This window comes from Tursiops truncatus, chromosome X (assembly GCF_011762595.2).
Source record: "Tursiops truncatus isolate mTurTru1 chromosome X, mTurTru1.mat.Y, whole genome shotgun sequence".
NCBI lineage: Eukaryota > Metazoa > Chordata > Mammalia > Artiodactyla > Delphinidae > Tursiops > Tursiops truncatus.
This window is the reverse complement of record NC_047055.1, coordinates 79,274,039-79,288,572: the sequence shown is the minus strand read 5'-3', so window position 1 is coordinate 79,288,572 and position 14,534 is coordinate 79,274,039. Positions and strand designations below refer to the sequence as shown.

General features: G+C 51.9%; 1 protein-coding gene and 1 long non-coding RNA gene across 3 annotated transcripts; one reads left to right on the top strand and one right to left on the bottom strand.

Moving 5' to 3' along the window:
- Positions 1 to 1,092: 1,092 nt before the first annotated feature.
- Positions 1,093 to 5,342, bottom strand: LOC117310199 (uncharacterized protein CXorf49 homolog). Of its 2 annotated transcripts, XM_073798789.1 has the most exons (6): positions 3,794 to 5,342; positions 2,921 to 3,077; positions 2,316 to 2,392; positions 1,985 to 2,030; positions 1,360 to 1,401; positions 1,093 to 1,255 (listed from the first exon to the last, which is right to left on the bottom strand). In XM_073798789.1, exons 1-5 carry the CDS (start codon positions 5,279 to 5,281, stop codon positions 1,361 to 1,363), a joined length of 1,809 nt encoding a protein of 602 aa, XP_073654890.1. In that variant the 5' UTR covers positions 5,282 to 5,342; the 3' UTR covers positions 1,093 to 1,255; position 1,360. The 2 variants fall into 2 exon arrangements, with proteins under 2 accessions (XP_073654890.1, XP_073654889.1); XM_073798788.1 differs by lacking the exon at positions 1,093 to 1,255 and having other exon boundaries at positions 1,271 to 1,401.
- On the top strand, positions 2,898 to 14,206 carry LOC141277542 (uncharacterized). Its single transcript, XR_012329112.1, has 5 exons — positions 2,898 to 3,456; positions 3,853 to 3,929; positions 4,099 to 6,823; positions 9,523 to 9,651; positions 12,316 to 14,206. It is a non-coding gene; the product is annotated as an uncharacterized lncRNA (long non-coding RNA).
- Positions 14,207 to 14,534: the final 328 nt, after the last annotated feature.

Sequence of the window (14,534 nt, the reverse complement as noted above, 5' to 3'; positions counted from 1 at the left end):
GTAGGATCGAGAGCCACCTCCAGCGAATCCAACATTTCGAGCATCCCGACACCCTGTCGTGGGGGTTGGTGACTTCTGCATCATCCCCCTCCTATGTTTTGGGAATTTAAGGACAACCCTTGAACAAAACATATCCGACCCTTGCTTTTGCTCATTCAATGCCTTACAGAACCTGGACCAGCCTCTACTCCCTTTACTCCCTGAATCACATCTTTCTCCCTCAAGGGAGATTACCCCTGATTACATTTATTCACACACAGGGACACACCGTCACCAACCTTGAATGGCCAATCTACCATCATACCCCCTTTTGTGTAGTAAAACACCGGTCTTTCGGGAAGGGTGTCAGGCACAACCACCCTTGCCTCACTCAAACACAAGTCTGTCCCTCTGAGTCTCAGGCTGGTACAGCCCTGGGTCCTGGCTGAGGGAAGGAAGTGCTCCCCAACCTCGAGTGAGGGGGAAATCGAACATGGAGTTCAGACTCAATCTCGTGTGTCCTAAAGAGGCAGTCTGGGAGATTGAGCTGGGACACGGAAATATCATTTCCAGGAATATCTGTGTCATGGGGCTGGTGGAAGAGTATTTGACGGGGACCATGCAACAACACAGACCGACTAACCACACTCGCCATAGAACCTGACGGGCCAAATTCCACTCAAGGGTGTACAGACGACCCGGCTGGAGGAGGGTGGTCAGCTGGCTAGGGCAGGGAGGATGTGAATGCTTCCAGATTGGAGCTCTGGAAGGGGGTCATGAGTTCCTGCTGATGGGAAGGGTGAATGGCAGAGATGAATGGGAACCGCCAGACCCCAGAGGAGGAGGGGGGTTTGGAGAGAGCTAGAAGAGGGCCTTCGGGGGAAAGGGAGGACGTGCCAATGTGGCCAGGCAGAGCACACACAGGACCCAGACCTGGGACACTCCGCTGGCTTGACTGCAGGGATGGTAGCAGAGGCTGGCCCAGAGTCCCCACCACAGGATGCCACAGATACCGTTCTGGAAAAGGCTCTGATGTAGAGCAGCGCCCCGCCCCGGCTCCCTACCCCGACCCCGACCCTTACCCCTCCAGAGAGAAGGCAGAACACAGAATATGAGAGGTACTTTAATTGGAAACTGCTGTGAAACTGGGGCGGGGCGGGGGCAAAACAGGGGGGAGAGGAAGCCCTAGCTGAGGCAGAACAGGAGGGAACGAGCTTGGCCACAGCTCCAGGGCCCCAAACAGCTGCTCCTCTTGCAGGAAGACGCTGGGCTCAACCTGTGAAACAGCAGAGTCAGGGAAGAGCCTGAAGCCAGGGCCAGCCCCCAGCCCTGCTCAACAGCCAGGACTGTGGGAAGGGGTACGGTGTGTGTAACACTCACTTCAAAGGGTCTGCAACTTGTCAGCCAGGTACTGCATGGCGGCTGCAACAGGGACAGGCATTAGCAGGCGCTCCAGACAGAGGGATACAGAAGCCCGTCCCCCTATCCCCGTGAGGAACCGCCTAGCCCTGATACCTGAAACCCCTCCAGACCCGATGCAAAGAGCTCTGGGCCTGATCACTCCCCACCACCCAAATTGAATGTGGAACTGGTTCCTAAAGGGAAACAAAATGTGCCAGCAGCTCTCATGCTGTGGGCCGTGCCACAACCACTCAGAACTTGTCACACACACAAACAAACAATCCAGCAAGAACCTTAGAAGCCACACCAAGCAGCAGTTCAAGGGAAAAATCAACGAGGCATCTCTAAAAGTCCTATCAGAAGGACATTCCCTAGGACTGGTCTGGTTGTCAAAGTGTGCATGCAGTCCAGACAGTACTTTGCTATTTGTACACACGCCCAGTTGTACATGCACAGCCAGCTCCAGGGCCAGGCCTGAGAGGTTCTCCTCCCCACAGGGATGATCGTCCCTGCCAGGCCCACCGCACCTGCAGCCCACCCCCACCCCAGGTGCCCACCCGGGTTCTTCACTAAGACACCGCTCTCCGGCCCTGGTTCCTCATACCAAGTTGCTCCTTAAGTTCGTCTACTTCTCTCTTTAGCTCGAGACACTAGGCCAGCAGACAGAGGAGGAAGAGAAATGATTAGTATACTCTGGCCTCCTCTCTCCTCCACCTTCTCCTCTCCCCTCCACCTTCTCCTCTCCCCCGGGCCCTCCACCCCAAAGCCGGGTGGTCAGACTGGCAAGGGCTCCTCAGTGGAAAGGAGGTGGGCTCCCTCCGTGGGGTACGTGATGGGGGCAGGGGAGGGGGAGCCCACACATGTCAGCTGAACTTGGACCCAGATCCCACCCTCGAGTTTGGGCCTGCATTTCCAGGATGCAGAGGAAGCATTACCCAAGGACAGCAGGGCGTTCCCAGTGGCTGCTGCTGCGTTTCCGGTCTTGGGGGATGGTCAAGTGGCCCCTGGTCACCTGAGAGGGAAAGGACACACAATCCAGCTTCCCAGGCTCCCAGTGAGGTGGAAAGGGCCAAGCGGGCTCTAAAGTGAGGTGAGGCAGCACCATCTTCTGCTGGCAACCAGCCGCCCTGCTCTGCGCAGCAGCCGGAACCTTGTCTCTGGGCCTGCTTCCCCTGTTCCCCGGGGGCAGCCATTTCGCCATTGTGGTCCCCAAACAATGTGGCTCTGGATTCGACCCTCCCAGAGCTGCAGCCACAGCCAGCACGTGGGAGAGCAATGTGGCCGAACAGGACATAACAGAAAAGGCTGTTCCCCTGCAAGTCTACACCCGGAGCAGCTGTTTGCGGCACTGCCACCGATCACCCCGGCCGCACAAACCCCACTCAGAGGATGATGTGGCTCAAGGACAGCCCTCTCAGCACCCCATCTCCTGTGGGAGAAGCTGCCTGGGAGCAAGGCTGTGCCCCCGGCAGAGACAGAGGCAGAGGTTTCTGTCCTCAACCCCTCTTCCCTCCCCTCATATCAAACCCACGATACTCACCTGAGGGGGCAGGCCCCCTGGGCATGACTTCTCCCTGGTTCAGGGCCAAGGGTTCTGAGTTTCCTGGATCTTTGGGGCCTCTGGTGTTGACGTCGCCACTGCTGGCTTTTCTACGATGCATGCGCAGACAAGATGTCCCTGGCCTGTGAGTTAGCAGCTGAAACAAAAATTTCTCACCGATTTGGACTAAGGAAGTGTGTGTGTGTGTGTGTGTGTGTGTGTGTGTGTGAGAGAGAGAGAGAGAGAGACAGAGAGAGAGACAGAGAGACAGAGAGACAGAGAGACAGAGAGACAGAGCCAGAGAGAGAGACAGAGAGAGAGAGAGACAGAGAGAGAGAGTTGTGTGATTCGGGCCAGGGTGAGGCAGGGAATTGGGAAGGGAATTGAAAGGCTGATCTCATTAGCACTTTCTCCCTCAGTCAGCCCCAGGCCAGTAGGCAGAGCTGATCTAGGCACAACAGTGGGACACTGAGAAAGCCCAGGCCCCCTGCAAGGAAGGTCTGGGGAACAGCTAGGAAGGAGGATTCGGGAAGCTGGTGAGTCTGAATACTGAGGCTTTCCGGGGAAGCTTTTAAGGGATCCCCCGACCCAATTCAGCTACCAGCCCTCCCTTCCATCCCAGCCCAAGTCTCTCAGAGGAGGTTGGAAAGAGGCCAAGGGTGGAGAACCGGGCCCAGGACACCCGAAGTGCTACCTTAATGTTTGTCCCTAGGAAAAGGAGCCCGATCTGGCATCGTAATGACCCAGTGACCGAGGGGCACCCAATGCTAACCTCTGAGGGGTGGACAGAGGCAGCATGGGTGAAGACGTGTGCCCTGGGTGCTGTGGGGGGGGGGGAAGAGTGGGGAGAGAGGAGGAGCATGGCCTACTCACTTGGCCCTTTGGGGCTGGGTCTCTATTTGGGTCCTTATCTTCTCCCGCCACCGCCTCAGACTCCCTTGCCCACCTGACCACGGATTTCTTCCCAGCGCCACTGTGCTTGGACTGTTTGGTTCCCGAAAGGACCAAGGTATAACTCTTGGGTCTCCCAGGCAGCGGAATACCAGAGATTGGGGGGAAGGTGGCCGGTTCCACGGGAGTTGCCGAGATTCGCTGCCCCCGGGAACAGAAGGTTCCCCCCAGGGCAAGTTTGGACGCTTCCCCGACGGATTTCTTCTCCTGGGCTCCGTTCTTCCTAGGAGTGACCCGCGGCAGGCCACCTGCAGCAGCAGCAGAAACAGAAGCAGCAGCAGCAGCAGCAGCAGCAGCAGCTCCCGGGTAGCTGGGCTTGCTGCCCCCCTTGCCCCACAGCACGCTCTGCATTTTCTTAGGGGAAGAGATGCCCTGCTCTCCCACGCCCTGCCTTTCCACAACCGAAGAGAGTCCTCGCGGAGCCGAGGACAGGGAAGAGCCTGTCACGTGACGGTAATTCTCCCTGACTTGGAACTTCGAGTGTCTGGGAGTGTCCCCGGGATCCTCGGGTCTGCTGGGCTTGGCCTGGCCTCCTCCTCTGCGGTAAGTGCTCACCGTCATCAGCTGTGTCTCACTGAATTCATCTGAGGACTCGGAGTCAGACAGCAGCCAGGCCAGGCCTTCCGCGGAGCGCCGCTGGCGATCCGCAGCCACGTTCAACCTACGCTTAGTGCCTCTCTTAGGGTTCCCCAAGGCCCGGCCCGCTTCAGGCCCACCGAGGCGGAGAGGGCCGGCTGGAGCCGTCGGCGCCTCCCCACAGCTCTGGCCGGGCACTCCTCGACCGCCGGGACCCGCCTCGAGGCGCAGTGTCCACACGGTGGACTCTTTGAAGGTGGTGGAGCTCTCCGGGGACGGGTACCTGCGGACGCCCAGCACGTCCTGGTCGGTCAGCTGCTGCAGGTTGGACTCCTTGGCCGCCTCAGACTCCTCGATCAGGTCCAGGAGGTCCCTCGTGTGCTCCTCTGGGGAGTCAGGTCCGCCTTCGCGGCCCCACAGCACCGGCCCTCGCGCTTCCAGCATCTCCCGCTTCGACTGGAAGCCCTCGGGGTCCGGGTATCTGCGGACGCCCAGCACGTCCTGGTCGGTCAGCTGCTGCAGGTTGGCCTCCTTGGCCGCCTCAGACTCGTCGATCAGGTCCAGGAGGTCCCTCGTGTGCTCATCTGGGGAGCCAGGTCCGCCTTCGCGGCCCCACAGCACAGGCCCTCGCGCTTCCAGCATCTCCCGCTTCGACTGGAAGCCCTCGGGGTCCGGGAAGCCGCCTCCGCCCTTGCCGCTCCGCGGCTGCCCAGACTCGGGGCCTGGGTCGGGCCCCGGCGGGACTGCGGGGCTGGCTATGCGGACGCCGGCCCGCTCCCTGACCTTTGGGCGGACACGCCTTCCCCACACATACACCTCATCCGGGGAGCTCATGTCGCGACCCGGGCGGCCCCGGAACCGGGGCGACGGTCGATGGCCCGAGTCGCGGTCGCGGTCACGGCGGGCTAGGCGGCCGGCGCTCAGAAGGGAGCGTCAACCACCTCACGCACCGCACGAGCTCGCCTCAAAAGAAAGGACGCGCCACTTTCAGCGCGCCTCTCACGCCTGCGCCGCAGCCTCCTCATTGGTCCGGCCCCCGCCAACCAGCGGGCGCCTTGTTCGCCCGCCCTCGTCGAGACCTAACCAATGGGGCCGAGGGCCTCTGGTTTGCTCGCAAGCCCGTGGGCGGTCCGGGCAGTTGGCTGGTGAAGGAGATGGTGGGAGTGCCTCCCTCTGTCAAGCCTCTGGGCCCGCCTCCTCCTGTCCCGCCTCCCCTTTCTGGTTAGAGTCACAGCTCTGAGCCTCCGTTTCCCATGTATACAGGGGGTCGAGGGCGTCGGGGAGTGAGGGCGCCGGGCTCCAGGGGTGGTGAGGATGAAACATCAAGATGGAGGCGCTGGATGCCTAGCACGCGCCGAAAGCATTTGCCAGCCTCCCTTCCACCGCAAGCCTTAAGACCCAACAGGAGAATGGGCACAGGAGTCCCGCAGTCAGTGATCAGGGGTTGGCCAGAGAGCAAAGGGATCGTATTTTCGTTCTGTAAGGTCTCTGTCTCAACTGCTCCATCAAATGTGGCTCAGCAGACGTTACTGGCAGGCGGGTGTGGCGGATAGACTTGGGGTTGGCCTCGCTCCATCAGCCCTTCCCCCTCTCTGAGGCAAATTCAAAGAAGAGGAAATCGCAGTGGCCAGTTACACCCCAAAAGGTGCTCCCCACCGCTGATCCTGGAGATGTGAACTAAAACCACGAATCGGGTTTCACACACTAGGTTGACAACCTTCAAAGAGCTTAACCATTCCGAGGGTGGGAGAGGTTAGGAGCGAACCCCTGTGGCGGTGGTGCAAGAGACGCATTGGGGAGGTAATTTGGCAGAATCCATTGAAAGCAACTTAGTGCCGGCACGCACTCTGTGCCTGGCACTCTTCTAAGCGCTGGGCATAAATAATAATGCATCCGCGTGACACGCCTTTAACTATAGTACCAACTATTACTGGCCTCTTCCCGGTGAGGAAACAGGCACTGAGAGGTTCGGCCACTGGCCCAAGGTCATTCGGCTCGTGGGGATCAGCAGCAGGATTGAAACCAATCTATCTGACTCCAGAGTCCTTGCTTTTAGCCCAAGATCTTTAAAAGGAAGGAAGAAGGAATCTATTTCCTCTATGCTCCTGCAAGTCCGCTGCCTGGTACTTCTTCCGGAGACACGCTGGTACCTGTAGTGTACAAGAACACATGCACAAGGGAGTTGGTGATGGGAAAAACTGGGAACACTCCAAATTCCCGTCAGTAAGGAAATGGATGAATGCAACGTGGCTTAGCATCCAGTAGCACAAAGCGTGGCAGTCCAACGGAATGCATCAGGCCATTCTCACAGCTTTCGAAAGCATCCGCCTGACTTCCAACTGCAAGTTGCAGAACGATGGCTTTGGATTCACGTTTGTAAGTTAAATCACTTGCGTGCGTGGGCACACGCACACACACCAGTCAATCCTATGTAATATATGAGAATTCATTTAAGTATATGTACAAGTATGTTTTAAAGTTTTGAAGGACGCACAACCAAGGCCTACCAGTTGTGATGGCGGTGGGTGTGGATAGCCAGGTGTCCCTCAGTTTTTCTTGGAACTGTCAGTTCTCAGCTCCCCTGAGCTGAGCAGTACTGATGTCTGGGGAGTGGTGCCTCCCTTGGTTTCTATACGGCCCATGGGTGTTAGAATTTCCCGTGTCTGCCACCCCACTCCTACTCTGACACCGCTCCATTCCTCCCATACCTTCCTTCTGCTCCTTCCCGTTCATACTCCTCTGTCTTCAGTCACCTCTGTCTCCTGCATCCTGCTCTGGCTGACCTCCTGGAGAGTCCTGGGGTGTCTGAACCCCTCTTGCCTGTGGAACTCAAAGGCCCAGTTTTCTGGGTCTGCACCTGAGAAGCTGGCCGTGCTGGAGAAGTTTCAGAGCAGGGGAGATTGGGTGCACTGTAAATCTGCAATCCTCCTCCTCGAGCCTGCCCCCGATGGTGCCTGCCCGTTTGTGGATACCGCCCTCTTCCACTTCTCCCAGTGACTTTTTAAGTCGTGGTGTGCTATTTCAAATATGTTAAAATGGATAAGGAAGGATATAGCAAAATCTCCTGCATCCACCAGCACCCTGGGAAACATTACCAGTGGATTCAGTGGAAGCCTCCGTCTTCCCTCTCACCATTTCCATTCCCTTCCTCCCTCCCCCAGAGAGAGACTCCCAGAACTTCTTCTCACCTTCTCCACTCTCTTCGTCCCTGTGGCTCTCCTACCTCCTCTTCCCCTGCATCCCATACGTCTCCAACGATGTCTACTAATCTCTGCTTTAGCCCCCTATGCTCACCAGGATCCAATACTGCTTTTGACTTACTCTCTTGGCCTGGGGTGGGAGCCAGTGTCAGAGGTTCCTCTTGGCTTTCCCCACCGGGATAGCTCTTACCCCACAGAGCAGTGACCCAATGTGGAAGTCATTGCTCCAACTGCCAAGTGCATCACTTATCATTATCAGCTTGGGGAGTGGAGAAATGACTGCTATTTTGGTCCAGGGACCCATTCAGCTCACTGTGAACCGGTCTCTATTCCCAACTCCTTTTAATGTCAGGGCCTCATAAGCCCCATTCTAATGGGGCCCCATCATGACACTTTGGGCCTCCTGGATCAATGTCAGCTCAGATCCTGTGTCCAGTAGTAGTAGAAGTGTCTGGGTCTTTTTCTAGCCTCCGGGTACAGTCACCTGAGAACTGGCAGTCATTCTCTTTAGGGACGGTCATAACCCACTGCCTTGTTTCTGGAGGATCCTTCCTCCTCAGGACTCATCCACCTCTTCAGTGGGGCCAGTCTCTGAATTGGCTGAGGACCAGGAACTGAGCAGGAGACTGTGGCATTTTAGCGGGATGATGGCCCTCCTTCTCTTGCATTCTTGCCTTTTGCTGGCTGTCGTTGCCCCTAGGGAGCCATGCTGTCTGAGCCATCTTCTCAGCTTTCTGCCGGTCAAGCAGGCACTCTTGACTGCCCCTCTGACCTTGCTGGTCGTTACTGGAAATGTGGTCTGCTGGCATCTCTTGGTTAAGAGCTGCCCTCTGCCCTCTATCATGTCAGAATTCGTTGGCTCCCATGGGTGGTAATGAGCCCAGGTCGGGACCACTTTCCTTCCATCATTGGCATTGGCCTCCAGAGGGGAGCAACCACCAAACTTCTAGTGATGCTGGGGCCCCTCTCACCAGAACACTCCTGATGGCTTTGGTGAGTGATGTGTCCTCTCAGCCCTACAGTGGGACATAACCATGAGGCCATGTGACTGGCCTCACCTTTTCTGTCCGTTCTAGCATGTCTGCATCACTCAACCTTATTGTTCCTTCCTCTGCCATCTGCCAATCCAAGGCAGGCATTTCCACTTCTCTCCTTACGGGCCATCACTTTCTCAAAGTTTCAAAGGGCCAGTCTGGCAGTGAATTTCCTCCATCTCCTGGAGTCCTTGCCCGTGTGTTAAATCCCATGGCATGAGAAAGCGCCTCCGCTCAGCAAAACTTGCTTATCCACTCTTATATTCCTGTCCACTTGATCCAGCACCCTCAAAATCCAATCCCAGGGATATTGCCCTGCTCCTGCCAGTACAGGCTTGTTATTTCTTGGTGTATAATTTCCTTTTCCCCTTATCAGGCTCGGCATATCCCAGTGAGTTTATGGGGAAGAGATGAGGGTTTCCCTGGGAGAGGCGTCTGTCACTTTGTGGGGGAGCAGACTCTGTAGCATCTACCGGCACAGGGCATGTGTTAGCTCTTGCTAGGGAAGGAAGGGCCACCCTGCAAGCTTTGAGGCCTCAGGACGTTTGGATCTGATAAGCCAACATTTGGGGACATCCATGCCAATATACCCGGCCTACATTTCAGAGTCTGAAGTTTTTCCAAAAAGGGCCCTGACCTTCCCATAACAGGCCTGTGTTTGTCAAGGATGTATGCATCTCTGGAGTTCTGCACTTACTGTTATCGCATAATCTGTGAGCTACTCAGCTGTCTCTGCAGGAGGCAAGGGCATTTTGTAAGCCACCAAGAAAACCCCATGAATCTTACACTTGGCCCTTAACTGTTTGGTAATGTCCCTTAGTTTCTCATTATGTCTTTGCAGGGCGCCAGTGTAACAGTGATGAACAGCCGCCTCTGCCCTCCCTATAGACATAGTGCCCTCCCTACCATTCAAAGGCCTGAATCATCTCACAGGCCACAAGTAAGACCCTCCACTGGGATATTTTTCAAGGTACGTATGGATAAAACCTTAAGGAATCAGGAGGTAACCTTGTGCTAGAGATTATCCATGCCCCACATAACACCCAAAATGGTACGCTCTTTGTCATTTGGGCAGTGAGTGAGCTGGTCCATAAACCCCATCTTATAGCTAACTTCTCAGACCACTCCTGGTACCACTTTTGTTAGTTTGGGTCCTCCAAAAATACAGACACCAAGGCATGATTGGACATGAACGAACATGATGGGAGAATGGCATGTGAAGGATAAAGGAGAAGGAGCAGGAATGAGTCTTCTTCTTCAGGGTGCGATGCGGGTCTGACGTCTGTAAGAGAGACGCGGGGGAAAGGAGGATCAGATAAGAAGAATCTCAGATGCAGTTTCGTTCTAACAGTAAACTTTAGTTCCGTTTAGTTTAGTTTGTTCAGGCTCATGTGGAGTCCCCACCCTACAGCTGCCATTTAGAGGAGTCCCTGTCCTGAAGCAGTATGCCCCTGCCATGCTCAGTCACTGGCTGGGAGCTACCCAGAGGATGTGGGATCTTGGCACAAACAATGGTGGTGCCAGAGAAGTGGCAGCTGGCACTTGCCAATCTACTATGTTCCCTGCAGTGGATCGGAGGGGCATGTTTCTATGGCCACCACAAGGAAGCAGAAGTCATTTCCGTTTTGAGTGACTTTGTGGTGGGGAGCATAAGGACACAGGAAGTAAAGAAAGATTGGGAGGGAAATGATGGGATTTTGGATACATTAAGGTTGTGTTTCTTATAGGACATGCAGGTGGAATTAGCCAGGATGCACTTAGAAATTTGGTTCTGGAACACCAGTGAGGGGTCAAAGCTAGAGAGAGATACAGACTTGGGAGTCATTCATTCCCTCAGTAAACTTTTATAGCAGTGTTTTTTCAAACGTCACCATAACCTTAGAAGTTCTTTGCATGGAAGCTCCAATTCCTTTCCCTTCACCCTCCTCAGAAGTAACCTCTATCCTTTGTCTTCATCATTCCCTTCCTTTTCTTTAGTTATTCTCTACATAGGTTCATATTCCTAACAACGTTGGTTTTGCTGCATCCTTTGGTCTTTATGTAAATGGAATCATTTGTGTTGTTTCTGACTTCTCCCGTGTGATACTGTGTAACTGAGATTCATCCCTGTTGTCGCATGTGGCAGGCACTTGTTCATTTTCATTGCTGTACGCTGTTCCACCAAATGAATATACAGTAGACTCTCATTATCATGATAGTTATTTGCAGTCTATAAAGTTGCCATGAACACTGAATTAGGCAATCCTGAAACATTGCTCCTAAGGGAAATATAATTTCAAGTTCCTACCATCCGCTGGTCACAACATTTTCATCGACTGATCGCTGCGTAATCATGTTTCATGTGTGTTTCTGTTTAAAGGCACTCTATTTAATACAAATATTATTGATTCATTAACACTGACCTCACAGCCAACAGCATTATAAATCATGCCTGAGCAAGGTTTATGTAACACACATATTTTCTTGAGTGCACGTCATAGTCATTTTGCACTCAAGGACACTAGACAGTACTTCAGCACTAAGCTTGGAGGCCATCTTTAATTATGAAATCACCAACAAAGAAGCACAAAAATGCAAACTATGTGGCACCAAATAAATCATGAAAAGGACACTTGCTTGCAGTATGAGACTGAAACCAGAAGGCAGAGCGTCACCTTGTTTGACCTCAGTTGGGAACATATTCCACCAACTCAAATTTTTCACAGCTCTCTCGAATGAGGAGGAAAGCACTCTGGTACTGATTTGTGGTTAAAAATGAATTTTAGCAAATAGGGGAATTTGCAAGTATGGAATCTACAAATAACAAGAATCAACTGTATCTCAACCTATGTATCCATTCTACTGTCAATGGGTAATTTGGGTTGTTTCCATTTGGGCAGATATTATTCATAGCGCTACTATAAACATTCTGGCGCATGTTTCCTGGTGCCCACGTACAAGAGCCTTCCAGGGCAGAGCTTTCCAACTTTTGGACCTGGGACTTTGAGGCCTTCATCTCCAGAGACAGCCAGACAGCAGCCCCTGGACCGCTTGGTTCTGGCCCTGAACAACTTTGTCATCTTACTCCTGTATGCCATACAATCATCATTTTCTGTGTGAGCCATAGAATCAAATGGCTGGGAAGCTGCGTTCCAGTGCTCATACTTAGGACTGAAATTGTCATCTCATAGGGAAAGAAGATTTCCAACATTACTAGATCATGCCAGAGTTTTTACAATGGGGTCATGCTAATTTCTACTCCTATCAACAGTGTTTAACTGTTCCACATCCTCATCAACATTTGATATTAACAAAGTACAAAATTGTTGTCAATCTTGTGATAGTGAAATGGTGTCTCATTGTAGATTTAATCTGCAATTTCTTGATTAGTAATAATATTAGTAATAATATTGAGCAGCTTTTCATATGCTTGGCCTTGGGGATTTTCTTGTCTATGAGGTGTTCATTTAGTGTCCTTTGCCCATTTTCCCCTTGGGTTGTTTGCATATTTATTTGTGGAAGTTCTTTATGTATTCTATACTTTAATTCTTTGATGATTTCGTGTTATGTAAATATCTTCTAGTTTTTAGCTTGCCTTCACTCTTTTTATCATACCTTTTAACGAACAAAAGCACTTCTTTTTAATTTTTCACAGCACTTTATTATGAAAAGTTCCATACAAGAAGATCACGGGACTTCCCTGGTGGCACAGTGGTTAAGAATCTGCCTGCCAATGTAGGGGACACGGGTTCGATCCCTGGTCCCAGAAGATCCCCTATGCCACGGAGCAACTAAGCCTGTGCGGCACAGCTACTGGAGCCTGTGCTCTAGAGCTTGCGTGCCACAACTGCTGAAGCCTGCGTGCCTAGAGCCCATGCTCCACAACAAGAGAAGCCACTGCAAGGAGAAGCCCGCGCACCACAACGAAGAGTAGACCCTGCTAACCGCAACTAGAGAAAGCCCGCGCGCAGCCACAGAGGCCCAGCGCAGCCAAATAAATAAATAAAATTTTAAAAGAAAGAAGAAGATCACAAGATGATCCGGGAAAGTTGAGGGGGTACTTGCTGATCATGGACCACCTTTGCTCTCAACTGATGACCTTGCTTCCCATTTCATTGAGAGTATACAGGCAATCAGAAACAAACTTCCCTCATTCATAAATAGTTTTCTCTATTTTGGATCATTCCTATCAGCATACAAGTATGTTGTCGTTTCTCCCAATTAAAGAAAACCTTCTTTTGATTCCAATTTCCCTTCAAGCGACACCATTTTTCTCTGCTCACCTTCACATAAAAACTCCTTAAGAGTCGGTGTATACTTGCTGTCTCAAATTCCTCTCTTCTCCTTCTCTCTCTCTCCTTTCCATTTAACAATTCTCTACTGAGGGCTGACAAGGTACTGTTCTAACACATGGTGCTGTTCTAACACATGGTGCTACATCACTGAGAAAAACAGATGACGTTCCTTCCCTCAAGAGCTTACATTTCTGTCATAGGCCTATTGGCAATATTTTCTCAATCTTCAACTATGTCCATTCCTTTGTTGTTGGAAATCACTTTCCTGGACCCAGTTTCAATCTTTATCGGTTGCCTAGAGTGTTGCACCTCGAACACTCCTTTACCAAACCCCTAAGTGGGATCTTCTGCTTCCTAGAACTAATGCCTTCATTGTTCTTGGTTTACCACAGTGTTTTGATGGGACTCATTCTCCAGGTACCATGGGTGACAATTTCTTTTAAGACTTTGCATGAACAAGTATTACCTTTAATATTACCTTTAATTTCATGCTTATTTGATAGCTGATATATAATTTCAGGCTGAAAAGTTTTCTGACTTTCAATGTCACTTTTGAGAATGCTGGTACTATTTTGCATGCCATTATGATTCCCAAGCCTTTATGTATGACACATTTAATTTTTTTAGTTACATATATTTTGATTTATTACATAGTAAAATTAACTTTTTTGTTTTCAGTACCATGAGTTTTAACACATGGACAGATTTGTGTAACTATCACCACAATCAGGATACAAAACAGTTCCATCAGCCCCAAAATCTCCCTCATTCTGCTGCTTTGTAGTCAAACCATCTCCCCCATCCCAAATCTCTGATAACTGGTGATCTGTTTCCCATCCCTATAGTTTTACCTTTTCCAAATATTATACAAACACAATCACACAGTATGTAACATTTTGAGACTGGCTTCTTTCATTTAGCATAATGCATTTGCGATTCATCCAAGTTGTTGCATGTATCAAGAGTTCCTTCCTTTGTATTGTTAAAGAATGTTTCATTTATAGATGTATGGTTTTATTCGTTCATCTGTTGAATAACATCTTGATTGCTTTCAGTTTGGGGTGACTATGAATAAGGTTTCTATGAACATTCTGTTAACATTCTATTAACATCCATAGTGTGCACTGGGAAGCGAGTTCCTGTGATGGCTGTCTCCAGCCTGTAGTTAGCTTCACTCTCTCCAGAGTGTCTGCAGGGACACATGACCTGGAATGACTGTCTCTACTGGTCAGAGGCAGGTCCAAGGTCTAAGCTAGCTCTGTTTCCTCGAAGTGCACACACACTCATGGGTAATGGCCTCAGCTCAGTGGGGAGCAGTGCCGGAGCAAGAGGGGCTAGAACATAAGCCTGGTACAGGCTGGGTGGGGCACTGGGTACATTCTAGGAATCCAGCCAGAGGCCTGGGCAGCAATCAAGCCCATCTTCTCCAGGGAGGGATTTGAGGGGAAGGATTAAGTCCCACGAACGTTCTTTTCTGACCCTGAGGTCTGTGACTGTCCCATCCCACCTGTGGTCTGTCCACCTGAGCTCATGCCATGGACTCTGGAAGGGAGTCAGGGTGAGAATATGGGGGAAGGGT

What these genes read in the sequence shown, in the direction of transcription:
- LOC117310199 (XM_073798789.1), bottom strand. Translation starts at nt 5,281, where the DNA reads ATGAGCTCCCCGGATGAGGTGTATGTGTGGGGAAGGCGTGTCCGCCCA. An exon ending in ACCCAGCCCCAAAGGGCCAA is followed by an intron (nt 3,078 to 3,793) that starts GTGAGTAGGCCA and finishes TTTTTGTTTCAG; the next exon opens with CTGCTAACTCACAGGCCAGG. An exon ending in CGAACTTAAGGAGCAACTTG is followed by an intron (nt 1,402 to 1,984) that starts GTATGAGGAACC and finishes TCCCTGTTGCAG; the next exon opens with CCGCCATGCAGTACCTGGCT.